General features: G+C 47.0%; 3 protein-coding genes across 3 annotated transcripts; 1 reads left to right on the forward strand and 2 right to left on the reverse strand.

Moving 5' to 3' along the window:
- Positions 1–2,706: 2,706 nt before the first annotated feature.
- Positions 2,707–9,198, forward strand: ccdc177 (coiled-coil domain containing 177). The gene is made up of 3 exons (XM_076978044.1): positions 2,707–3,074; positions 3,852–6,975; positions 8,369–9,198. Exon 2 carries the CDS (start codon positions 3,858–3,860, stop codon positions 6,366–6,368), a length of 2,511 nt encoding a protein of 836 aa, XP_076834159.1. The 5' UTR covers positions 2,707–3,074; positions 3,852–3,857; the 3' UTR covers positions 6,369–6,975; positions 8,369–9,198.
- A 25-nt stretch (positions 9,199–9,223) lies between these two features.
- Positions 9,224–19,308, reverse strand: plekhd1 (pleckstrin homology domain containing, family D (with coiled-coil domains) member 1). Its single transcript, XM_076978045.1, has 13 exons — positions 16,661–19,308; positions 15,841–15,934; positions 15,518–15,607; positions 15,342–15,418; positions 15,101–15,192; positions 14,838–14,890; positions 14,554–14,648; positions 14,217–14,310; positions 13,731–13,957; positions 11,400–11,532; positions 10,393–10,537; positions 10,062–10,205; positions 9,224–9,787 (listed from the first exon to the last, which is right to left on the reverse strand). Exons 1-13 carry the CDS (start codon positions 16,765–16,767, stop codon positions 9,633–9,635), a joined length of 1,506 nt encoding a protein of 501 aa, XP_076834160.1. The 5' UTR covers positions 16,768–19,308; the 3' UTR covers positions 9,224–9,632.
- Positions 19,309–19,463: 155 nt separating this feature from the next.
- On the reverse strand, positions 19,464–24,419 carry slc39a9 (solute carrier family 39 member 9). Its single transcript, XM_076978046.1, has 7 exons — positions 23,702–24,419; positions 23,176–23,284; positions 22,802–22,999; positions 22,636–22,704; positions 22,377–22,462; positions 21,406–21,540; positions 19,464–19,810 (listed from the first exon to the last, which is right to left on the reverse strand). The coding sequence occupies exons 1-7, from the start codon at positions 23,795–23,797 to the stop codon at positions 19,568–19,570; spliced, it is 936 nt and encodes a 311-aa protein (XP_076834161.1). The 5' UTR covers positions 23,798–24,419; the 3' UTR covers positions 19,464–19,567.
- Positions 24,420–24,949: the final 530 nt, after the last annotated feature.

The following is a 24,949-nucleotide window of genomic DNA, read 5'->3' on the forward strand; positions in this document are numbered from 1 at the left end:
GAGACGGGGCCTGGGTATCCAGCACCTGCAGCACCTATTCACCAAACTGTTTACACACTGTCATCCACAATTAATGGCTCTCAGGGGTAGGTCTGCTTGCCCTCTGCTGGGCCCCAGGGCCCTTCCTGGGCCCTTATGGGTGCCTAATTGAGCATACCACCCTCCTGATTGAATTAACAGCTTGGTTTCTGGGACCTTTCCCCCGGTGGTGGGGGGGTTCTCTCCCTCCATGCCAGCCGCGACAGAGGGGGATATGGGAGTGGGGGCTGAGTTGTCAAAACTGTCAGGGAAACGTGGGCTTTGGTGTTGGCAAAGCCAAGCTGGAAATGTGAACCGGGGGCAAGCAGAGGTCCCGGTCTTCAGGAGGACAAGTCTGCCTAGAGGACCCAGGGTCCTAAGGCCCGCCAGAGAGCTTCGCTTCATAAGTGTCTTCCACATAATGGTCATTCTCCCCAGGTCAACGGAATGTCCAGGGACAGGACAAATGGTAGTTCAAGAGTACACTCAGCAGGAAGGTTGAAAGGAATTGAAGATGTTTAGAACTGCTGTGTGTATGGTCAAAAGATTTTCATTTCAAATCTATTTGAATAATAATGGTTGCTATGGTCAGAAACTCAAACCCTGAAAGCTACGGTCAAAATCTTAGAATGTGTATATATGGTTTTGTATGTAGTTAAACATGTAATTGTATAACATTGAAATGCATTAATTTTAATTATTTGAAAACCAGTTTTCTGTTTGGTGAATATGTACACCTCATGGTTCTTTAAAAGTCTGTTTTTTGTTTTATTCAGTAAATAAGGCGTTACCAAGAAGAAATCCAGCATTAAATCAGGGTTTCATTTCAGATGTGATTGATGTGCAGTGAGTTCAACCTGGCTAGCGAGACATCCCAAACCACCAGGAAAAATCATCCAGCATTCTTGAACATCCTGTGAAGTCCTGATTAGTATACGGGACCTTGTGCTCATAGGCAGGCGTGTGCACACCCAGCTGCATGCACCCCAGCCTTGTCTCTGAGGCCGCTCACCTCTCTGTGACCCCCCCAAGTCCAGGACATACCCCCACACCAGTGACATGTGCAGGGCTGCACCCTTCGCATCCCAACAGATCCCACGCCCCCAGTTTACTGGCCCCCAGCACCTACCACGTTGTCCATTCTTACTCTGTGTTCTTACAAGGCCTGCAGGTGGGGTCAGTTAAGCTCGCATGATTCCCCCCGCAGGTCAAGAGTTTAGTGGGTCACCCCCTCGGACACTGCACCAGTTATCTGACGCGGATCCCTACACACCACAGCTCCCTGGACCCACACGGCGACTCTATAGAACTAGATGACGAGGAATTGAAAATACTCCCAAAATCAAAAACAAACTGCAGTATGCTTGAATCAAATTAAAACCTTCATTCATGAAAAAAAAATCAGTGTTCAATGTATTGAATCTTTTGTCTTCAAAAACAGAGAGTAAAGCAGCTCGTGTTTCCAATAATAATAATAATAATAATAATAATAATAATAATATGATAATAACAATATAATAATAATTATTATTATTGTTATTATTTTAGTACCATACCCTATGAAGAAGAAAAAAAATGATGTTTATTGTTAAACTGATGTTATTTAGAGCATATTTAGAACATATCCAAACCGTGTGTTGAGTCTAAACAACAAGGTAAATAACCTTTTCAGAAATGATTCTGAGGAGACCATTGAACACAACAGTTTACAGCGTGGTTCCCCCAGTACCCTCTCTGGGGTGTCTGTGCTGGATGAAGCTTTCACAATAATATAAACAGGAATCTCAAGTTCTGGGAAAACTGAAAGAAAAAAAATCCGTGCCTATCTGAAAAAATATTTATACATGCTGAATTGTTAAAATTTAGTTGTATTCCAAAAAAAAAAACAAATCGATTGAATTTCTGGTGCATTCAGTGGACAGATTTACTGTTATTTTGTGAGTATTTCTACTTAAATACACTTCGAATATGCATAAATTTGTATTATCGACGAAGGGGAAAAAAACAGTTTACATTTGGGTGAAGTTCAGTAACACCGCAATGTCACTCAGTAACAACTCAGCAGAAATTAGGCTTATCGTCTTGTGCTGTGTTGTCAGTTTGTTGTGTTATGCACATGGCGCCACCGTGTGGACACTTTGGCTCATTGCAGCTCTTCTGAGCGAAGCCATAAATGAACCAGCGTTTAAGATAGAAGGTTTAAGAGGCTGCTTCGATATAGACTACTTGAATATAAATGATAATAACCTGTAAAACAGCCTCATTTGAATGTCTTACAAAGATTGTGGGAGAAACAGGTGCGCGAGTCAGAGGGACTTTTAAAATCCACTAGGATGTTTTGGAGTTTAGTCTACTTAATCAAGACAGCCAAATGTGCATATATTTTTTTATATTTGCACATTCAATTATTCTCATCTTCAATCAGAAACTGGAGTTTTTTTTTACCTGAAGTTATACTAGACGTCAGTCTGTGTGAAATGGTTGAATGACAATGGCATGATTTTAAGTTGCCAGATCTTTTTTATATGTTAAACCAAATCTTCTGAATGAGCAATCCGCGCATTTAGAAGAAAAGCTACAACATCTTCATCTTGGAGGTTGATTGAGCTGGCTGACAGTAGCTCTTACCAAATACACTGAGCAAAGGGGGCGCGGGTTCGGTATTTTTAGCCTGCTGGCGGGCGGAGGCGGAGCAGGATGCAGGAGGAGAACAGCAGGTGGAGGAGAGCAGCGGGTGGAGGCTGATGCGAGGACGAGGCGGCCACGGACCCCCAAAACATTTAGGACTGTCCGATTATAGACGAGATCTTTGCATTAGTCGTTAGAGTTGTTTACGAGTTTCCCGTGAAATCTTGAGAACCGTTTGCCCCACTGCCCCCGGGATCTGGGTTGGATCAGCTCAGAACCGCGTATGTAACGAGTCTTTCTTCACACGCTTTGTACGCAAACGACATGCCCCCCTCCTGAACCGATGTTATTATGCAGCGGGTCAGCGGGACTGGACGCGTCCGACTGGATCAAATCATCGGTTCTGAAAATATTCGGCGAACTAAGAGGTCAGTGGTGCCTCGACAGCATGCACGCGTGTTTGGTGGGTGCTTATATGCCACATCGCATCTCATAAGCGGTGTTGGGTTTGTGCAGCCCTGGTTCTGGTGTCGGTGTTGGGCTGTAGGCCACAGCGTTACTGTCGGAGCTTAAGAGCTTCGTTTAATACAGTAGAATAACACGGAGACGTCGCCTCGTACGGCCTGTGTCTCGCAAACAGGTGCATCATAGTTACTCTCGGTTTAATATCAGCGTTGTGGTCTATTGAAATGTATTGTAATGCGAAACGCCAAAAGGTTGTTATTGTAGTTATTGTAGCTCGTGTGTGTGCACGCGCGGGAGCGTCTGACGCATTAACGCAAAATAACTTGCGCGTGTTTGTCGCGTCTGACGCATAAACGTAGAAGCGCTTGCGTGTGATTGTGTGCTTGGAATCGGTGGGGAAACAATATAAACAGCTCGTCATACAGACAGACAGACGTGGATATAGGTTTCATTTTGATGCTAAGAATAGCAAACCCATGATTTCACCATTTCTGTTGTGGCCCAGTATGTAGACTAAACGATAGCGAGGTCATTAATGGAGCAAACAGAATGTAAAATATGTGGAATCTGGTCTGCGTGTGGAAGGCTTGCATTGCATCATCCTTAAACCAACAAACTGACCTCCACACAAAACAAAATGCTCCCTGCGATTCTTACTTGACCGTGTTTGTGTGTTTTATACAGTTCCTGCATTTAATTGCCAATTCCCTCCCCCTCTCCTTAACTTTGCTTGTGAGCAGCCCACCATGGTGGATCCACTGGACCCCGACGACCAGAGTAAGATCACGGAGCCACAGTTTGAGAGTCCTGCTGGAGCCTCCGACGCCCCGTGTCTCCCTGAGCAGGAGCAGGATGGGGGAAAAGAAGAGGCTACCAACGGTAGTCCAGAAAAGGCTCCCGAGCCTGGGCCGGAGCAGAGTCCTCAGGCCGGCCAGCCCCAGGACTGCGGGACCGAACAGGCCAAGCTGCACTTGGACCTGTACAACTTCGACAGTCCGGCTGCGGAGGGCAGCCGCTACGTGCTGACCAGCCCCCGCTCGCTGGAGGCGTGCGCCCGGTGCGGTGTCAAGCCCGTGGAGCTGCTGCCCCGGCCGCTGTCCGACTTCGCACGGGAAGCCCCGGCGCGCAGCATGCGAGTGGCCACAGGCATGTTCGAGGTGTACGAGAAGGACAGGCATGCCAAACTCAGACAGTGCAGAGACCAACGAGAGAGGATCGTTCAGGAGGAGAAGAAGAGGCTCCTTCAGACAGCGCTCAACGGCAGCAGATTGCTGACTTCAAAGACTCAAGACGCGGCCAACGCTGGACTGCCTGAGCAAACTCATGGCACCGTTACCGCTGGCCGCACCCCCAAAGCGTCACCAGCTACCAGTGGTCCCTCCAAAACACACGGTGTGACATCTTCACGTGCCCCTCCCAAAAACACACCTCAAGGTTCAGAACATTTATCAACGCCCACCTCATCTGCAAGTTCCTCCACTAAAGCTAGTTCTGAACAGGCCTTGAAAGCTGGCTCAGAAAGCTCTGGTCACACTCTTAGAGGGGCAGCAGTAAAGCAGTCGAAGGTACCTGTGACCGAACCTGCTGGTCCAACTCAAGGATCTACAACTGCAAAAACAGTTCAGCCAATAGGAGCAACGGTGTCCAAAAAAAGTTCCCCTACAAAGTCTGCACATACCTTCCCCAGATCAACACCAAAGCCATCATCTTTCCCAAGGATGCCGATGTCACTGGCACCAATCGTGTCCAAATCTGCAGCACAAAGCCCAGCCAACGGCGTCACTGGGCCATTTGCTCAGCACAATGGGCACGTTGTGTCCGGCTCAAGAGTCCGAGAGAGAAGCCATTCTTTAGAATCCCTGCAGAGAAGACAGGAAGGAGTTAGCTCCTCTACAGCCTCCACCACGACCACGACCACGTGCGCCTCCTCGGAGTCGGCGTCTTCTTCCTACAGCTGGGAGGGGACGCGGGATCCGTGGGGGAAGAGCGCCAGCCCGCGGGCTCGAGCCTTGGCCACGTTCAACTCCCTGATGGGCCGCAGCCTGAGCCTGGGCGACCTCAGCCACTCGCCGCAGACCACGCAGAAGGTGGAGCGCATCGTGAAGGAGGTGAAACGGCGCGGCTTGAAGGCCGTGCCGGAGCGCGACCGCAAGATCGCGGCGCTGATGCTGGCCAGGTACCAGGAGGAGGACATCATGAGCCAGACCCGCTACGTGGCGCACCTGCAGTGGGACAGCGAGCGTCGTCTGGAGGAGCTGCGACGCGAGCGGGAGGAGCGGGAGAAGCAGCGGGCCGTGCTGCAGTGCCACCGCGCCTGGCACTCGCAGGTGTCCACCCGGCAGAGGAGGCTCAGCCAGCAGGAGAGGGAGGCCGCGGCGGTCAAGCTGCGGCAGGCGGCCGAGAGCGAGGAGCGTCGGCGGGAGCAGGCGGAGCAGCAGGAGCGGAGCCGGCTCCAGAAGGTGCAGCAGGCCGCCCGCGAGGAGAGGCAAAAGAAGAGCGCGCAGGAGCAGAACCTCAAGGCCTTGGAGGAAGAGCGGGAGGCCATGTTGGAGCAGGAGAGGCTGCTGCTCAGGGAGAAGCTGACCATCGCCGAGCTGAAGAGGCAGGAGCGCGAGCACCAGGTCCAGGAGGAGCGCCGCGGGCTGAACCGCGCCGAGAAGAGGCGCCACGCCGCGCTGACCCAGGAGATCGCGCGGCGGGAGGCGGACGAGCGCGAGGAGGTGCGGCGGGCGGCGCAGGAGAAGCTGAGCCGCTCGCAGGGGAACTACGAGCAGATCCAGGAGCGGCGGGGTCAGGAGCTGCGCGAGAAGGCCAGGCGTGAGGAGCAGCAGATCCAGAAGGCCAGGAAGGCGGCGGAGAGGCGCGAGCGGCACCAGAAGGAGCAGGTGGAGGCGCGGGCCCGGGAGGCGGAGAAGCGGGCGCAGCAGGCCGCCCTGCTGGCCGAGGAGAGGGCCCGCGAGAAGGCCCAGCGCGCCGTGCAGAGCAGGCAGGAGAAGGAGCGTCTCCAGCGGCTGAACCGGCAGAAGGTGGAGGAGGAGGAGCGGCAGAGGCGCCTGGAGCTGCTGCAGTCCATCGAGCGCAAGCTGGAGAAGAGCGAGCAGATCTTCCGGGAGAAGCGCGCCGTGCTGGAAAGCGCCCGGTCGGTGGCACGCGCCTCCTTCCACGTACGCGATCGCGTGCGGGAGGAGACCAACATGCGCACGTTCGATAAGATGGCCCTGGAGGCCCAGCTCAAGGCTGGCCTGGACGAGAAGTGATGTCCCTGACCCCCGTCTAGCCGTCCCGCCCACCTACCGCCAGGAATGAGTTGCTTGAGCTTTCGTAGTCGGCCTCGTCACCGAACAAGACCCATGATATTGCTGGACGCGTCATATCTCATCTCATAAAATCACTATTTTGTCGCAACTGCTGGGCTATTTGTTACGTATGAAATATCTTTCCTTTATTTTTAATACCTGAGCTTTGGCCTCGGTAGCTGATTGAGTGTGGATGAATAGTTTTCTACCTTATCAAATAGCCAAAATGAAATGCTTATAAAGGGATTAGCTAGTCAATACCGCATCGTTGATGGCTTATTTCTCTAAAAGAGAAGAAAACGAGAGTACAGACTGCTTTACAAGACTGAACTGGATGTTAACAGTACACTATTAAAAAGTCCTGGAGAGCAGCGCTTCAGAACCCCCTCCCCCCACGCCTGCTGCGGGTGATTGACGGCTCTGGGCTGCTGACCCAGCTGCTGTCAAGTGTTGCCGTGGCAAAAAGACAGCCCTCATCACCGTGCAACTGCTGACAAGGCGACGGAGACCCGCTCCTGAGTCAGGATCCCTGCGCTGACACTTACACACACAGTCCCATCTCAGTCAGGTACGCCTGTTTTGTCTACTTTAATAATGAACAAAGCTACTTTTTGTTGAATCAGTTCATTGAATATAAATTTAGTACAGAAACATTACTGCTAAATTCCATTAAAAAAAAAAACACATTCCATTCCGGTAACACTTAATTTAATACTGTGAATAAACAGAACACGGCTGTAGTGTTTTGAATGCATCACCTGCTGCCTTGGGTTGTTTTGAAGCACATACTTTGAGTACACACAGAACAGTGCTTCAGTCTGATGCTTCCTACGATTACCCAAACCACTCTACAGCGGGGAAGAGATTATTGTAGGAATCTCCATGACCAGGAGGAACAGGGATGGAAAGAAACAGAGTCACACTTTAATACCGTAGTTGCCATAGCAATGTGCAATGGAGAAGGTGCCCCGGTCCTTTGATGAAACCACTAGGGATCATGGGAATGTGAGTGGGTTGCCATAGGGAGGGGCGAGGGGGGTGTGGGGGGGTGAATTGGCTCTTTTCGTATGCATGGAGCCGAAAGTGCCATCTCATTCTGCCATATTTTTAGAGGACTGCAGAGCTGCGACTGGTATCTGTGGAAAAGCACCACAATGTGGATATGCCTCCTGGATATGCCTCCCAGTGAAATCCTATCAGAGCATGACTGAGCATAAGCTGCCATAGGCTTCATAGGCAAACCAGCCTGTAATAGAGATCGTGCTTAAGGGTATTGGAGCTTCATCAAAATTCGTTTTAAATAATATTCACAATCCTCCATGCATACAGGACTCTATTGGAAATCTAGGAAGGTTATACAGTTCTAATACAGTTGGGTGAGAACGCGTTTCAAAGGTATAAATGTTGCTCTTGACTTCATCTGATGTGGTATAGCCGGCCGACAGAGGTCAGGTTATAACGAAACACTATTTTATATAGCTGATCTATATATTTTATACAGCTGATCTAAGCATCTGTTGTCTGGGGAAAAATGTAAACGCATCTTAAGTTATTGTATGAAATGTTTGATGTAGGTTACAAAGGATTAAAGTATTATCGGGACAGTGCTTATTAGCTTGTGCAGTTAATAATTCACAATTCATAATTCATTACATGCTCTGTGGCTAATGCCCGTGATACTAATATAAATGTTTGGTGTCCGTTTGTTAGATTGAGAAAAGCATCATCTTTCTCTGTGAAACGTAGAGGATTATTCATATAGGCAATGATCTTTTTAACTGAATACTACCTAATGGGTGTAGGTGTGAAGTGCTCATTGAACATTCATTCATTCACTGAATTATGTGGTCAGAACAGACAATGCCAAGACAGTTACTACAGTGGGAAATATGTGATATTGTTCTTGATCATTATTGTTTATGTTGGTAAAAATATTAATGATTGTCTTCTTTGCCTTTTAGGGCTTGAGATGATGATGATGAAGACCTCCACTGGGTGATCTCAAACACTGTCCTCAGAGGATGCACTGGAATTTTGTGACCCCATGTTCCTCTGATACAACAGTGACTAAGCTAAGCATGACCCCAACACAACGTTTTCCTAACATTACCAAGCAAAAATCACCATCATGGAAATACTGGTTTCATCTGTACATTATCATGAAACATTTCTCAGCTTTTAATTTCTGTGTTTCTGGTACAATACCAAGGATGGCCAGATGAGAGCAAAATCATGGTGCTTGGCGAACAACGTGTACAGTTTAAATAAATCTTCCTGTCTTCTTGTGCACTGTGCTGTTACTCGTGTTCTGGTTTTGCTCTAGATTGGTAACACAGGGTATATTGTGCAGATATGGAGTGAATATGTCAATAAAATTCCCATGTCTAATACAACTTTATAAGAAAAATAACATCAAAAGATCAGACTGTAACTAGACGATGATTATTAAGATTACTGCCAGATTCTCCTAAAACTTGTTTGCAAGTTCTGAGTATAATGTGCTGTAAAGTCAGGCTGACACGTTCTCAGCTGCAGCAGAACTGGTATTGTGGCAGACACTCATATGTTGAGACGCTTCCCTTTTTTATCCTAGTTCTGCACTTTTACCGTTTTTGGTTGCTGAAGCTCATAACAGTAAATCCGTTCAACTCCGGGACAAGACGGTTTTTCAGCATCCACCAGCCCAGCAACGAGGCAGGCAGATGCGGAAACAGACAGACTGAAGCATTTCACAACTGACAGTTGGACTGTATGAATGAAAATAAACTTGGACTCGTTCCTTGAGTGGTAATATGTGTCTAGTATTTATTATTTACTTACCAGACATGTCATTACATTTTTTAAATCTAACTTCATATTAATGTACATTGAAATGGGATCAAAATATGTTCATGCAGTAACCACTAACTCAACAAATATTCTTCTAGACACACATACCATAAAACAGAATAGTATACGATACTTTTTGTATGTTTTGAGTAGTAATAAAAGAGTTCACTGACCCTCAAATATTTACATTATTTAATTTCAACACATTCCTGGTTTATGTCAAATCAAGAACTGAAATTTGCGATAGACTCATGGCCTTAAACTGTATAACTTCAGACCGAGAGCTGGGTGCTCTTGTCTGCCGTCACCTGATTGCAGGTATGCACTTCAGGACTCTTCTCATCGTGTTACGAGAAGGTCTCACGAAGGCTTCAAGCCGTCTGCTCCGTTGTGCTCTCAGTCCTCGGGCTGCACTCTGTCTTCATGGGCAATGATCTTGTAGACGCGCTGTCTGAAGCACTTGTCCGAGGTCAGGCGCTGGGCGGTCTCCTTCAGGTCCTCCAGGCCGCCGGCGTCGCCACGTGAGCAGATAAACGACTGGGAGTGTTTCACTGCGCACACAAATCATGGAGGCCGAGCAGAGGGAAGGTGTGGAACACGGGATGAACGGACCTATTTAGCCCGGTGAAAACGCTCCATTTAGCTCCGCATTTAACGAGCGTCCTAAAGCGCGGAACAGTAAACCTGTCCATCCTCACGCCACAACAAAACACTACGGCCTTCCTGCGCAGTTCGGTGTAAAACGCTTCTGAATGGAATACAGAGTAATGCTAGAACATCGTGATTGTGTGTGTGTGTGTGTGTGTGAGAGAGAGAGACGCTTACAGCCGTGTTGGCGGGAGGAATGTCTCTGAACGCGACAGCTCTTGATGCGACGCGCGGCAGCTTTGTGCAGGTACACGGCGTTCTTCATGATGGCAGGAAGTTTGGCATCGATCTCCGCCGCACAGATACACTCCTCGAAAAACTCTGCAAGCGAACATTCACGATGGACAACGCGGTACAGCGTTTTTGCTGATTTTACAGCAAACTAGTTGCAAAGGCTTTCTTTTTTTATATACTTGTACATTGCAAACATTCATTTTAAAAATGAAAATGTTCGAATGTTCTACGGTACAGAAGAGGGCGCCTCATGAATATGCACACAAGCACTCACTGCGGAGGTGGCTGACATCTCCTATCAGCTTCTCATCCCGCTCACGGCTGCGTTCTGTGCAGCTGAGGCCCTGCTCCAGGTCCCGCAGGGCCTCCTCCGCCTGCTTCAGCCTGCGTTCCAACTGGGTGCGGGACTCCATCTCCGCCTCTCACACACACACACACACACACACACACACACACACACACACACACACACACACACACACACACACACACACACACACACACACACACACACACACACACGTGTGTGTTTACATCACATGCATAATGTGCTTATATAAAGAAGACATCATGCTCTTGGGCTGGTAGGTCCAGTGTATATTTGTGTAGTGGTTCCTAAACTCAGATTCTGTATATGACAGCCTGCTCCTGATGTTTGGTGAAGGTTCTTTGTTCCGATTGTTCGGTTTGTGCTTTGTCTTTTGTTCAGTTTTTACCTCTATGATCAGTTCTTCATATTCACCCGTTTGTTGGTCTTCTATTACATTCACTCTCACTGTCTCTGTAACATATCTGCTTTTGTCTTATTGTTTTGTGTTACCTTGTAAATTGACCTTGGGTCCAGAAAGGCACCGTATAAATGTTATTATTATGGTACCAGTGACAAAGATAAAGAAGGTATCATATGAGAATATGAGAAATATGTTTCACTGGAGTGAACGACGGCAGTAAAGAGCATGGGGACTCCAGCAAAAAGAGACAAGGGGTGTGTGTGTGTGTGTGTGTGTGTGTGTGTGAGGGTGTGTGTGCGAGGGCGTGTAGAGTGAGTGAAATGGGTATAGGGAATTTCAAACTGTAATCTCATAAAAGAAAACAACAGGCAGGATGATGAACATGTATCAATGCCACCACACCATAGCCAGTGTAGTATCAGGCCCTGTATTTCCGGACCGGATCTGTGTAAGGTGAGCAGACGCTGTGGGATTCGGGAGGATTCAGTAGTCTTTTCAAAATGAGCCAAGATGTCGCGGTTGTGCTGAGCCCTCATGCTCCGCCCCTCACCTTCAGCTCCGCCTCAGTCTTCTGCTTGTCTGCAGTCAGCTGGGTGTAGGACTGCTGGAGGGATCGAGCCTGTGAGGAGAAGAACTCCCTCTCGTCCTGCAGCACCCTGGCACGCTGCTCGTTCTCCTTCAGCCTGCAGGGGGAGACAAAGAGCAGCGCACGGTCACCCTCTGCAGAGAAAACAGTGCGGTGGTGGATAATGCGGAGATGAACTGGGCAAGGCAAAGGAGGTGGTGTGAGCTTTAGCAAAACTAAAATGTGGACTACATTTCATACGTCTGCGTTGGCGTATCTGATATTTCTGCGAGTGTGTCTGGGTGTGTTTTCCTCTGGGCAAGTCTGACATGTCTCTGAGTGTGTCATATTTGTCAGTGTGTCTGACGTTTCTCCGAGTGTGTTTGTTATTTGTCGAAGTGTGTTTGTCATTTCTCGGAGTGTGTCTGCTCACACTCAAATACGCACCAGAAATATGCAATGCCTGAATAAAGAAACAGTAAGGGAAGCTGCAATCTGCGGTGGTGCAGACAGAACACACCACAGCTTCTGAGTTCATATGGGGTTAAAATCAGGGTCCCCACGCTAAAGAACCACAACGTGGAAAAGCTTTGTCCTGATTTAAATTCAAATCATAATTCGATCACTTCTGGCCACAAACATGCAAAAACCTGTAAGTTAAAGTCAGCTGACAGTACATTAGCACCCAGACTAGCCATGCACATCTGTAAATAACAGAGCTTTGAAATCAATAACCTTGTGGACGCACGAGGTTCTCCACGGTTCGCATTGCAACAACTCTGCTACAAGGTCATTAATCAGCCTGAGTGAATTTGCCAGGGTAAACAGCTAATCTTCATTCCAGTGTTATTGCTGTGTGGGGCTCTTGTGAATATGGTTTCCATAGGGGACGTTACGCTGCTGAGTGGAGCGCCTGCCTGTCAGGTCGGCTGTAGCCTGCGGCCGGTCCGTTTCCTGCCTGACGCACCGTGCTCATCGCCATCTGATCGATGCCATGGCTTGTTTGCAAATCGATGGACATTTCCACTTAGTGGCCTCTGCCCTCCATTAATGGGCTGGCCAGTGGAGCCCCCGCACATGTCCGGGCCCTCATGCACTCTGCAATACGTGTGTCATCCGTAAGCAGGGCACAGGGGCGGATTTAAGCGCTCAGAAAACCAACATTGCATGTCTTCTGCCACGGACATTCAAAATATGGAAAATGCCTGATTTATGCAGGAAAGGGTTCTGCTCTAAGCTCTGTAGCTTTCTGAGACATGAGACGAGTTGCCATGTTTGAGTGCAGTGGATACGGCCTGCTCGTCCTCCTCCTCCTGTAACCTCTCCTCAGTCTCCTCCTCCTCTAATCTCTCCTCAGTCTCCTCCTCCTCTAATCTCTCCTCAGTCTCCTCCTCCTCTAACCTCTCCTCAGTCTCCTCCTCTAATCTCTCCTCAGCGGCTTCCTCCTCCTCCTCCTCCTCCTCTAACCTCTCCTCAGCCTCCTCCTCCTCTAACCTCTCCTCAGTCTCCTCCTCTAACCTCTCCTCAGCCTCCGCCTCCTATCTCTCCTCCTCCTCCTCCTCCTCCTTTAATCTCTCCTCCTCCTCCTCCTCCTCCTCCTCCTCCTCTAACCTCTCCTCAGTCTCCTCCTCTAATCTCTCCTCAGCGGCTTCCTCCTCCTCCTCTAACCTCTCTTCAGCCTCCTCCTCCTCTAACCTCTCCTCAGTCTCCTCCTCTAACCTCTCCTCAGCCTCCGCCTCCTATCTCTCCTCCTCCTCCTCCTCCTCCTCTAACCTCTCCTCAGCCTCCTCCTCCTCTAACCTCTCCTCAGTCTCCTCCTCTAACCTCTCCTCAGCCTCCGCCTCCTATCTCTCCTCCTCCTCCTCCTCCTCCTTTAATCTCTCCTCCTCCTCCTCCTCCTCCTCCTCCTCCTCTAACCTCTCCTCAGTCTCCTCCTCTAATCTCTCCTCAGCGGCTTCCTCCTCCTCCTCTAACCTCTCTTCAGCCTCCTCCTCCTCTAACCTCTCCTCAGTCTCCTCCTCTAACCTCTCCTCAGCCTCCTCCTCCAATCTCTCCTCCTCCTCCAATCTCTCCTCCTCCTCCTCCTCCTTTAATCTCTCCTCCTCCTCCTCCTCCTTTAATCTCTCCTCCTCCTCCTCCTCCTCCTCTAATCTCTCCTCCTCCTCCTCCTCCTCCTCCTCTAATCTCTCCTCCTCCTCCTCCTCCTCTAATCTCTCCTCCTCCTCCTCCTCCTCTAATCTCTCCTCCTCCTCCTCCTCCTCCTCCTCTAATCTCTCCTCCTCCTCCTCCTCCTCCTCTAATCTCTCCTCCTCTAACCTCTCCTCAGCCTGCTCCTTCTCCTTCATCAGACTCCTCATCCGTTTCTCGATTAGGTACAAGTTTCCTTGGAGCTGCTCCTCTGGTGTTCCGGGGCGCTGGGGCTCTGGGGTGGAGGGCGGGGCAGAAGGCAGGGTGGCGTCTTGGGTGGATGTCTGCATATCCGCCCTCAGCAACCCTCGCTCTCTCAGCTGCTCCAGAGTGTGCTGTTTCTCCTTGGACAGCTCCTACAGACACCAGGACAGGCCAATCAACACTGCCGCCGTCATGACTGCACCACTCAATGAGCTGCAAGCCCAGTGAGCACACAGTGGTTTAATCCAAACCCCCCCCCACACCCCCCCAAGAAACCAACAACATACATATACAACACACATCACATCCCTTAATGGTAACCTAATATGCACTCAGTAATACTTTCATCCTCCTGATCACTCTCAATCGTCCTGACAGTGGCGTCAGAGTAAGAGCCGCAGTGTGGTGCACCTGCAGAGATTGCTGCAGCAGCACGGTGACAGTGTGAAGCTCCTCGTTCTCCGTCTCCACCACCTTCAGGCACCGAGCAGTACCGTCCAGATCCCTAGCGCCCCACACACACACACACACACACACACACACACACACACACACACACACACACACACACACACACACCACTCCCTTCACTTCGCACGCATCTCAAGGCCATCTCCATGAGAAGCACGTGGACAAGAAGTGTCATTATTTTAGTCCTGCAGTTACAGTGTCCTCCTGCCATAAAGTATCATGGAGTGGGTTCTGAAGTTCAGGTCTGGCCTTCGTGTGTGTGTAGCGTGGAGCTCACAGGCGGGTCTGCTCCTGCTCTGCCCTCAGCTCCAGCACCACCTCCTCAAACCTCTGCCTCTCCTCCTCCAGCACCTGGTTCACACGTTCCAGCTCCTGCGCTATTCACAAAGGCAGAAACACGCATACACAAAATCTCTCAATCTCTCTACATCTTTCATATGCAGATGCACACACACACGCACGTGCATGCGCACACACACCACCCACTTGTCTAGAAGCCTGAGAAATTGATGGAAACATATGTTGATTTACATACGTAGGTTTTGTTTATGTGTAACTAACCGCCTTCTGTTCCTTCTGTAGACTCAGTTCTTCCGTCTCCTCCATTAGTTTATCTGAACGACAACAAACGTACAATTAGCAAGCCGGCTGCTTTGCCGTTAACCACCGTCACACACAGTCTTACACGACTACAGCTGCTTACGGGTGTGGATATACGTAATCAACACCAGGGTATCGTCTGGAGCAGGACTGCTTTCTAGAACATCCTACCAAACAAGTCGATCTAAGAGGCCTCTGTGCTGGGGTGTGTGAATGCGTCTCACCCAGATACTCCTGCTTCTCTTTGGCCAGCTGCAATCCCTGTGCCTCCAGGCTCTCGATCATCGCCTCCCCCAGCTGAGCATTTTTCCAGGTGCTGAGGACGAAGCCACACGTTACCAAACCTGTATTCTCTACTCGCATCCCATCGGTGCCTTACCTACATTATCTATCCTACGTGCTGAGGTTTTACCACCATACAGTGGCACCACCACCAGAGACTTGGCACACTGTAAAGTCGCTCACACATTTCCTGACTCCCGTAACGTTTGCAGCCATTGGTTCTGATCCAGATCCGACTCTGCTGCTAAGACTATGTCCCCCTGTGGAGGGTGATCAAAGCAGCCTGGTCAAAAAATACGGCTTCCCCAACAAGGCGGACAATGACGTGGCTGTGGCGCTAACGGAGGAAGAGGTCGTACGGTGAAATCCTGGTGGCTGATCACCATGGCGAAGGGCATACCCTGATCGTCCCTGGACTCCACCACACACCCGCCTAGTGGGATAACCCCCTGCAAAGCAACGACAAAGAACGCAACGCGATTAAAGATCGTCACGGACTGCAGGTCAGAGAATGATCACAGGCTGAAGAGAAGCCAGCAGGCGTAGAAACAACCAAATAAAAACCATTTTATCCCCGGACGTTGCTAGACACAATTTCACCCCGAGACAGCTAGAATTGCTTCGTAATCAAAGGCTGTATTATTATATGCGTGCATCTGTACGTCTCAGTGCTGGCTATTACCTTTGGATGGATGTTGAAGTACCTGTTCGTCTCAAAGTTTCTTTTTTCACTCTCAGCATAATAAAGCAGGAAGCTGTCTTTGATGATGAAGAATCTATTCAACGTAAAAGCAAACGGGAATCAAAGCCAAGTGCAAGTCAGCTCTGATCTTATGCTCTAGCACTAATAAATACCTTATGAGCTAGGCCTGGAACCCATGACAAACCCACACCACATAGGAGTGGCATTAATGGCATAACGCCATTATTTAATGAGAACATTTATTTACTATATATATATATATATATATATATATATATATATATATATATATATATATATATATATATATATATATATATATATGATCTAAAACCATCTACATTTCTGTAACAGTGACAAGAATTCCCCCATGTACCTTGCAAATGTATCTTTCATTAATATATACAAAGATTTAGACAGTCAGTCTTTGATCTGTTAATCTGTACATTTCCAGTACAGCACCTAAAATAACCAATGACAGAGGTATAGAATCTCATAATGGCTCAATGAGGCTGGTTTGTGTATCAGTCGCTCTACAGTATCATTATTCTGGCATATTACTGTATTACTTCTGTCTTCAGTGTATATTATCTGTCCCATCAAGTCATTTTAGAAAGACTCACTATAATGTAGTCAGTATTAGTACCAAATAGCACTACTTTCAAAGACAAACAGCATGCAGCACAAACTATACTATTCATTGAAATGCTCCGGGTCATAAGGACTTAAACCCAGTAGCCAAGGTCTAATCTTAAGAGCACATGTCCTGTTAGGCGATATGTAGAGTGGCTGACAGTACCTTCGAGACCACTTGGCAGATGGCCGTCCGAAGGGTCTTTTCCAGAGCACCCCGTGCAGCTGCACCTTAGTGCTGATGTCCAGGAGATCAGAGTCAGACAGCTCCATGAACGTCCAGGGAGAGAATAGAGAGGACTTGGGACGAGGAAATTACGGCAGCCTCTTTACAGGGCGGGGGGTGGATGGGGGATAAAAATAGCTGTATACACTCTATTGCAACACACACACACACACACACACACACACAAAGTCCAGCGAGGAAAACTTTCGATAAATTGCTGAGGTGGAACAAAGCAGATTGCAGCAGCTGCATCAAATAGCATCAGATAAGGAGAATCCAGAATCCAGGAAGAGCAGAGGGAGAGCGGGATGGGAGAGGAGCAGACGTGGGGGGTTCAGGATGGGCTCCTGAATGGAGCTCGTCTCTCTTAAAGCGCTGCAGGGTGGGGATACCACCCCTAGGCCTCCATTAAAGAACAGTCACACCCAGGTGGGTTTGCTTTAGAGGCTGCATGTCAGGTGCACAGGCGTGTTGCTGCAGGGGGGTTGTTCACACACACACACACACACACACACACACACACCATTCTTCCATCTTTTTGGCTCTTATCATGACAAATGAACAACATGAACAGACTCTTCACCCTAAATGAGTGGCACATATCTTGGTGGACAAATTCAGGAGAGGGAGACCCAGAGTCTGTAATGTAAAAATAACTTTAAATTAAACAAATTTTAAGTAAATTACATGTGGCTCAAATTTGTGCACTGAGCAAAAGACAGTACAATCTTTATTAATGATATGCAGTTTTTCCAAAAATTAAGACAAGCAGAATCCTGTTGGTGGATCACCCATGTGTAAACTGTTCCGACACCATCATCTTCAACACTTTGACGGTGTAGGTCCACCTCAAAACCGAAGGCCTCCTACACTTACATCAAGACATGGCACATGTCATTTAACCCACCTCCACCTGTCATACAGTGATAAGATTTTAGGACAGCACAGGAAGTCCAATGCTGATGCCAAGCTCCAACTACCGATCCTCCTACACCCACAAAGCCCTCAACACTTTCTTACGTACAGCTCACAGCATTTAAATCCCTTAAAGGACAGAAAGCCGCTAATGCCATGCCTGCGTAATTACAAAAACAGATGCTGAAGAGCAGACTGGACAAAATAACCTTACAATATCGTAAACACATACTGTCCTGGCCAACCGACGTAAGGATTGGCTCATTTGAACGCTACGCAAAACATTGATTTGTACTGTCTAATGTGTTCAGTTCCGTTTGGCCTTCAAGACGACAAAAACAGCAACAATAAAAAAACAATGTACATTACTACGATTCATGTAAAATATTTATTACATTTCCAACATGTTCTTGAATCAACCCCTCCCCCCACCCCAATTGGCATTCAGAACTGTGCTAAAAGACGAGTAGAAACTCAGTACAGGATGAAGCCGTTTTCATTAAGCTCATTTGATTGCGCCTTGTACAGAATACATTATATACACAAGCTCTGCTTTGCGCAGACACCACAACAGTTACAGTGGAAGCAGCACATGCTGCCTGTGTGGCCAGAGCCCCGATGCCTCCAGAAACACAGGAGCAGATACACCGATGTGCTAGGAACACCTAACGAGTACAAAGAAGGAGGAGCATCTGGAGTAGCTCGTTAAGTCAATCACATCCATCATTTTAGTTACTGAAAGGGTTTTGAAACGGAAAACAAGGTCGCAAATGACCGTATAGCATCAAGGTATCAGCTGTCAATTTACATGAAGATTTGACTACTGGTCCCTTGTGTGTATAAAAAGTCATCCTTAATTCAAATATCACCACAAAAAAAAAAAAAAAAAAAAAAAAAAAAGATAGACACCATCTCTCTCACTAGTACCTCCACATATTCAGTAATTAAATAATTAAAACAATAAAGGCAACAATACAGTGAACACATGAATTCAGATGACCAAAGTCAGCTGTTAGTCACAAGGTTTGGGAATCTAATATTGCTACAAACGGAAAAATTAAAAAATTTTAAAAAAAAAGCAAAAATTATCAAATAACTACAATTATCTCCAGTTGAAAAACATTATTCCCTCAACAGGTACATGGTTTGACGAAGCAAGAAAGGCAAATTAATTTGAAAATAAATACCAACAAGCTACGTGATGGAAAGTGAAGACTGCGTCGTTGTGTACAGGGTTCTGCCGTACAGTTCAAACGTGGGCTCTATGTGGGACTCTGATGACTAATGCTAGACGTCATGCTTGAATGATGTAAACTGCTATTCACCATAGTGATGATATGTGCAGAGAAATGTATAAAAAAATTACCCAGAAGCCATAAACAACTGCAATGTCATCATATAAAAATGGTATGTCTCCATCAATATAATTACCCCTCATCTAAAATTTCAACAATGACTGTTTTAGTTCACTGATGCGTTTGTTAGAGAGAAATTAAAGAAAAAACATCTCCAGGGTGCACGGTGAGAACTAACTACTTGCTTTTTTTGACATAAAGCATAGGAACAAAAATAGAGGGGAGAAACTAAACAAAAATGGCGTTGAATTGTGTAGTCTTAATGTCAGCTGTCAGCACACAGTGCTCTGTGGAAGGGTAGGCTTGGCTTAAAAGGAGAGCTTATGGCCACAGGATCACAAACTCTTACCTCACCCATCTTCTGAAAGTTCTCAGTCACTCCACAAACCTGACCCCCTCACACAGAGGCACAAGAAGCTGAACCTATTCACATCCCTTCCGACCTTTAATTTGGTTAAGCTCATACCAACGCACGTCCGATCTGTGACGAGCGTTTGGCCTGTTAAGCTCCCAGTCTGCTGACTTCAATGTTTTTTTTTTTGTCCTCCGTTCTTCCCGTGTTCCTCCAGCAGCTGCTCTAGTGCTGGTGGCCGACGGACAGCACCAGAGGGATGAGGCAGCCCAGGACCAGGGCCAGGACCTCCACCTTGCTCAGGCCCTTCCCGGCGCCCCCTGCGGCCCCTGCGGCAGCGTGGCTGTGCCCTCCCATGCCCCCCACCTCGGGCAGGACGTGCACCGTGGCCACATACAGGAAGGTGCCGGCCGAGAACAGCATGGCCACCCCTGTGGCGTTGACGTCCGACAGGGCCTCTTTACTACTCTGAGTGGAGACAGGAGAGGCGGAGAGCAGGATTACTTCACATCTACAGACGTGCAGTCAAATGAAATGGTACCATTTTTTTTTTCTTCTAATAATGCAACAACACTGACCAAATTCAGATAACTGGCGTCTGTATGCAAATGTGCTGTAGCCCACTAATTGGGGCATATTGAAATATCAGCCTCCTCTAGGCAAGCAATTATCTTTGGCTTGATTGTGGAAAGAAGTACATCTACAAAAATGTACTGATGGTCATTTTGGGTAATTTTGATTTCACATTAGGTACAAGAGACCTTTGTGAGCATAAGAGTAGAGACCTGTAGAAAGAGATTTGGTCCAGTAAAACTGGCAGGACGTGCTAGGTCTGTTTTCTCAAAACTGACCACTTCCCAGAAATCCAGAAATAGGACAGTATGAAAAAAATGGCAATGTGCCACTTTGCATGCAGCATACAGAATAACATGAAATAAGTGGATTTCTAGAACCTTCTATTAAACAAGCACTGAGGTCAGTCTAATCCTTCAGAGAAAGGGAAACAAAAGAGGACAGAAAAAATTTACACCCTTCATAAATGAAAGAAAAAAAAATCAGACAATTCATACAACTCAATAAATATTCTTGGTTCCTACAGGATGCATTTGTATGCGAGCGTAACTCATCTAAGCTCATTACGTGGCTGCCTTGCTACTGTGCATGGGCCCCGGCAGGTGATATTTTCAAAGGGTTTTGTGAAGTCGATTAGAAAAATGACAGGAACTCTGAACAATAAAATGTGTGATTTTCACTACAGGGGCTGGCCTATAGCAGCCCAGGCTTATTCAACGTTCTGAAGGGCCTAATGCATTAGGCGTAAAACGCACTGTTTACATGCAATACGTAGACAGCATTTAGCCGATACTTTTGCCCAAAGCAACTTACAACTGTGACTGAACACAGTGTGAGTCCTGAGGGGTCCGGTGAGGCTTGAACTGGAATTACTATGTTTATTATTATGTTTCCAGGAACGTCACCACCTGAAAAAGCCTTTTTCCAACACCACTAAAAATCTCACAATCTTGGGCAGAAAGAAAACGTTCATGTACGATAAATCTGACAAGTAGCTTGCGGCATATATACTTTTGTCTTGTCGGATGTGGCTGACTGAATTTTGGAATTCAAACTGTAATGTAAGAGCCGGAGTAATTTGGGGTGGTGGTGGTGTGCAGAAGGGGAAACAGCTTTAAACCCACCACTACTATTCAGTTCCTCGATACTAAATTTTTTCTAGAGAATTCCTTTTGTATTATTCCATGAATAACAAGCTCACTCAACCTTCTTCTGTAGCATTTTTGAATGAGATTTCCTGTTAAGAATTATTCAGACGCACACAGCTAAATGGGTGAAGCACAACCACGCAGATTCGGCAGCTGGGGTGCTTTTGAGAGTACACTGGTCTAAAGGAATTTCTTACGTCTGGTTACAATGCCCATCAGGTTTCATTCTTGAAAAGCAGTTTACACTTTAGAAAAGGCCGCAGATCCCTCACCTGACCCGTTTCACTGGCTAAGAGTTTGTGTGGATCTGTAAAGAGCTGTGTGTGCTGGTGGGTGTCGTACCTGGCTGAGACCCACGTAGGTGAGCATGGCCAGGACAGGGGCGGCCAAGGCAAAGACCAGCAGGTGCTTCCGGATCCGGTTCCTCTCTAAGCCCGCGTGCATGAGGAACGAGACCAGGCCAAAGGCAGCAGGAGCCTGCGGAAGGGAAGAGAGCGGCGCACACCGCCACACGGGCGGAGAACCACATCTCACAGTGAAGCCAAGCAGTCACTGAGAAGATCCAACTGTGGCTGTATACGCTGTACGTTAGATATACACAAACTCTCCACCCGCGATGTTACAACCACCTACACTGCAGCTACCCACACGTGCCAATTCCTCAGCCAAGCCCTTGTGGTAGGGGGATTTTATAAGAGCGTAAGCACAGTCTGTTGCCTTACATTCTCTACAAGCGGTCACCTTCAGACCCGTTCACCACGTTCCCTTTCTAACCGCGGGAACACTACATAATGTTGAAGTGACCATATCATTCCCAACACAGCAATGACAAAGTAAAGGCATGGCAGCTGCCATCAGACACAGCAGGATTTCTTGAATTATTATTATTATTTAAACATGCCCTTGCTATTGCTGGGTGGAGAGTGATTTGCCCCCAAAACATCCAGACATCCTTATTCAGAAACAAAACCTGACCTGAGCCCGGCCATATGTGGACTATTGTCTCTAACTGTACACACAACAACTGTTTAATAAACAGGGTGCTTTGTTTATATATGCTTTCAGCAGGCTCGTCCCACACTACCTGCATATTGGAACCCACATTATTTAGCTATTAACTTAAACCCATGGAGTTATTACAAAGCTTCTTTACACGCCAATGCGAGTCATTTCAATTCACAACAAGGAAATATAAAACACAGCCCCAGAAATATATTACTCAAGCCTATCTTCTGCTAATTCAATCTCCCCAGAAATAACTTTGGCATATGAACCGTGCTGTGAAGTTGTGTACTTTGTGAAGCAGTGTGTACCTTATGAAGCATAATGGCCACAAATACAATAAGCTGGACACTAGTCTGAGAGGTAGAAGCTGCGGCTCCAAGAGCCACTCCATCAGCTGTGGAGAGAAACATCAACCATCACTTACTTTGTTTTACGGGAATCTGCATTTATAGAATTGTTATCGAACAGCTCCAATAAAGCATGTCATCATAATTCTGTGGAGAATTAAGTGTCTAATTTTCTGATGGTGTTTAGTACGTTCCTCCTCACATGATCTTGTTCATTTACCTGCTGCATGGACAACCAATCCGAGCGTGGTTGTAATTTTCGAGCTAGCAGCCCGTGCTGCCTCTGGATCTACACAGCAAGAAGAAATAAGAATCAGAAACTGATGGTGAAGACGTGCCCTCTATGAACACCAGACCCCCTCAAAGGTTTAGATCAGCACACGCACCGTCACCGGTGTGCATGTGGGAACTGCCTATCTGGTCCACCAGCAGCATGAAGACAAACCCCAACACCAGAGACACTCCTATGTAGGCGTGGAGCTGCTCATGGTTGTGGACATGTTCACTACTGGGCCCCACGGCTGCTTCAGCCACCTTCTGCTCGGACACGGGCACCTCTGCCTGCCCGTGAACATGGTGCCCAGCTGCAACCAGAGAAAACATGAAAATAATAATTATCTTTTTTTTTGCATTTCATATAAAATACAGTACATGATGAATTTAGATAAAAGTTACTTTCAAAGGGCAAAAACACACCCCTCAAAATGATGTTTAATCACATGTTGGAAGTTTTTTTTTTGTGTGTGAGAGAGAGACTCACCCTCTAATACCTCCTCATAGAGTGCATGGACTCCCTCTGGAATAATGACAGCCAAAGCTGTGCCACATAACAGACCTGCTCCCAACACCGTTACCAATTTAAGTTTTTCCTGAAAGTAAAATCGAATTATTGTTTACAATACAACGAAAAACACTCCTCTAAAAATAAGCTAAACAATCATGAATATTAAATAGGAATATCGTATTAATCTACTTCAATAAAACAACTGCATACCACCACAAAAGTGATGTGGACAGAGGAAAATCAAGATCATTTTAGTGTACACAAAGTCTTGCATAACGAGATTGGGGTGTAAACTTTGACCAGTGCTCCCAAAACTCATTTGGTGACTGAGTGACATCTCTATATACAACGTGAAAACCAGTTTAGCTCTTGAATTAACCGACGAATTCACATCACACGTTACCTCTTGTGTTAATAGACAGGACAAACTTATTTGGTCTAATTAGACCCGAGAACTCGAGCAGTTAGCAAGCTAGTGGAGTAACAAAACTACGAGGCTTACCTCTGAAAAGTTGACAGCCAGCGGGATGGTTCCAGCAACATAACAGCCCACTAACATGGCCAGAGAAAGCAGACATATGGAACTGAAGTCGTCCATCTCAGACGTCGGTGTGCTCGCCTGCTAACGGGCTAGCCTGCTAGCTAACGCCTGGACGCCACACAACCAGCCAGTTAGCCTAGCTTAGCTGATTTCGGAGCGTTGACGTTAAAACAACCGCACCAACTTTTAAACAAGACGACAGTTGCAAAAAGAAAACGTTTGAATTGTGACTGCTCTTTGCTATTCGCCAAAACAACGCCCCCAATTTTATTTATTTTTTTCGCTTGTCCCGTTTAGCAACTTAGCAAGTCCTCGTTTGCCATGTATGTCGAGTGTACAGGCCGTTTACTCTCCACACAACCGGGCTTCCGTAGTCCTGGTGACCCCGCTGAGCTGTCAGTCAAAGCTGCGGCCAGGCTCGCGAGCTCGGCGGAAACCGATCATCCAGCTAGCTAGTGAGCTAACCTAGCTTGAGGAGACGACATAATCTCACTCGCTTGTTCATTTGCCTCGCTTGGAGATTGGCAGTGATATCATTATGCTCGTAAGCCAAGGTCTAAATTAGTGCAGTAGAAAAGTGACTAAAACGGCACCCGTTCGGCAACTTTTCAATAGCATCTCCTCATTCGGCTTCATTAGCTAGCTGGACTGACTAAATATCGCCAACTGTTATGCTGGCAGTCCAATTGTTTCCGGGTTAAAAACAAAAAGTCATGACCCGCAGGGTAAATATTACAAAATTTTATTTTTAGTTTCATTATTAGAATGATTCCATATCATGCACGAATAAAATGCACATATTTATGTAAAAATTTTGAATATTTAGATTTGAATAAATAAACCTGATTAATTCATTAATTTTTCGAGTGTTAAAAGCATATGAACTCTCAAATGGAACCTCTCGATCTGCCTTTTCGTCACAGGTTTTATGGTCACGTAAACCAGCTTAGTGGTTCTGTTCGTGCATCACAAGACAACTGAAAGCTCAATAAAAGCGTCTTGTTCTCCTGTGACTTCGCTGATCTCGCTCTCCTCGTGTGCTTTGGAGCAGCATCTGACTGAATGGGGATTTATGATGAAAGAATTGTCAATGCGAATATCAACAAACCGTAATATCGAAAACGGTAGGCATTATAATGCATGAAATGGACACTAGGCGGTACTACAGTATTATTTAGAAGCTACAAATGTCTAAAGAACTAACATTTC

Source organism: Brachyhypopomus gauderio, chromosome 17 (assembly GCF_052324685.1).
Source record: "Brachyhypopomus gauderio isolate BG-103 chromosome 17, BGAUD_0.2, whole genome shotgun sequence".
In the NCBI taxonomy this organism is placed as follows: domain Eukaryota; kingdom Metazoa; phylum Chordata; class Actinopteri; order Gymnotiformes; family Hypopomidae; genus Brachyhypopomus; species Brachyhypopomus gauderio.

Bases quoted from the DNA above. Each gene is read 5' to 3' on its own strand.
- ccdc177 (XM_076978044.1), top strand. From the start codon at position 3,858: ATGGTGGATCCACTGGACCCCGACGACCAGAGTAAGATCACGGAGCCA.
- plekhd1 (XM_076978045.1), bottom strand. From the start codon at position 16,767: ATGGAGCTGTCTGACTCTGATCTCCTGGACATCAGCACTAAGGTGCAG. The intron at 15,935-16,660 runs GTACTGTCAGCC...TACGTTGAATAG, and splicing joins TCTGCCAAGTGGTCTCGAAG to ATTCTTCATCATCAAAGACA. The intron at 10,538-11,399 runs GTGAGGGGCGGA...TGTGTGTGAGAG, and splicing joins AGACTGAGGCGGAGCTGAAG to GCGGAGATGGAGTCCCGCAC.
- slc39a9 (XM_076978046.1), bottom strand. From the start codon at position 23,797: ATGGACGACTTCAGTTCCATATGTCTGCTTTCTCTGGCCATGTTAGTG. The intron at 23,000-23,175 runs GTGAGTCTCTCT...CTCTGGTTGCAG, and splicing joins CTATGAGGAGGTATTAGAGG to CTGGGCACCATGTTCACGGG. The intron at 19,811-21,405 runs GTACGACACCCA...GTCTCCACTCAG, and splicing joins CCTACGTGGGTCTCAGCCAG to AGTAGTAAAGAGGCCCTGTC.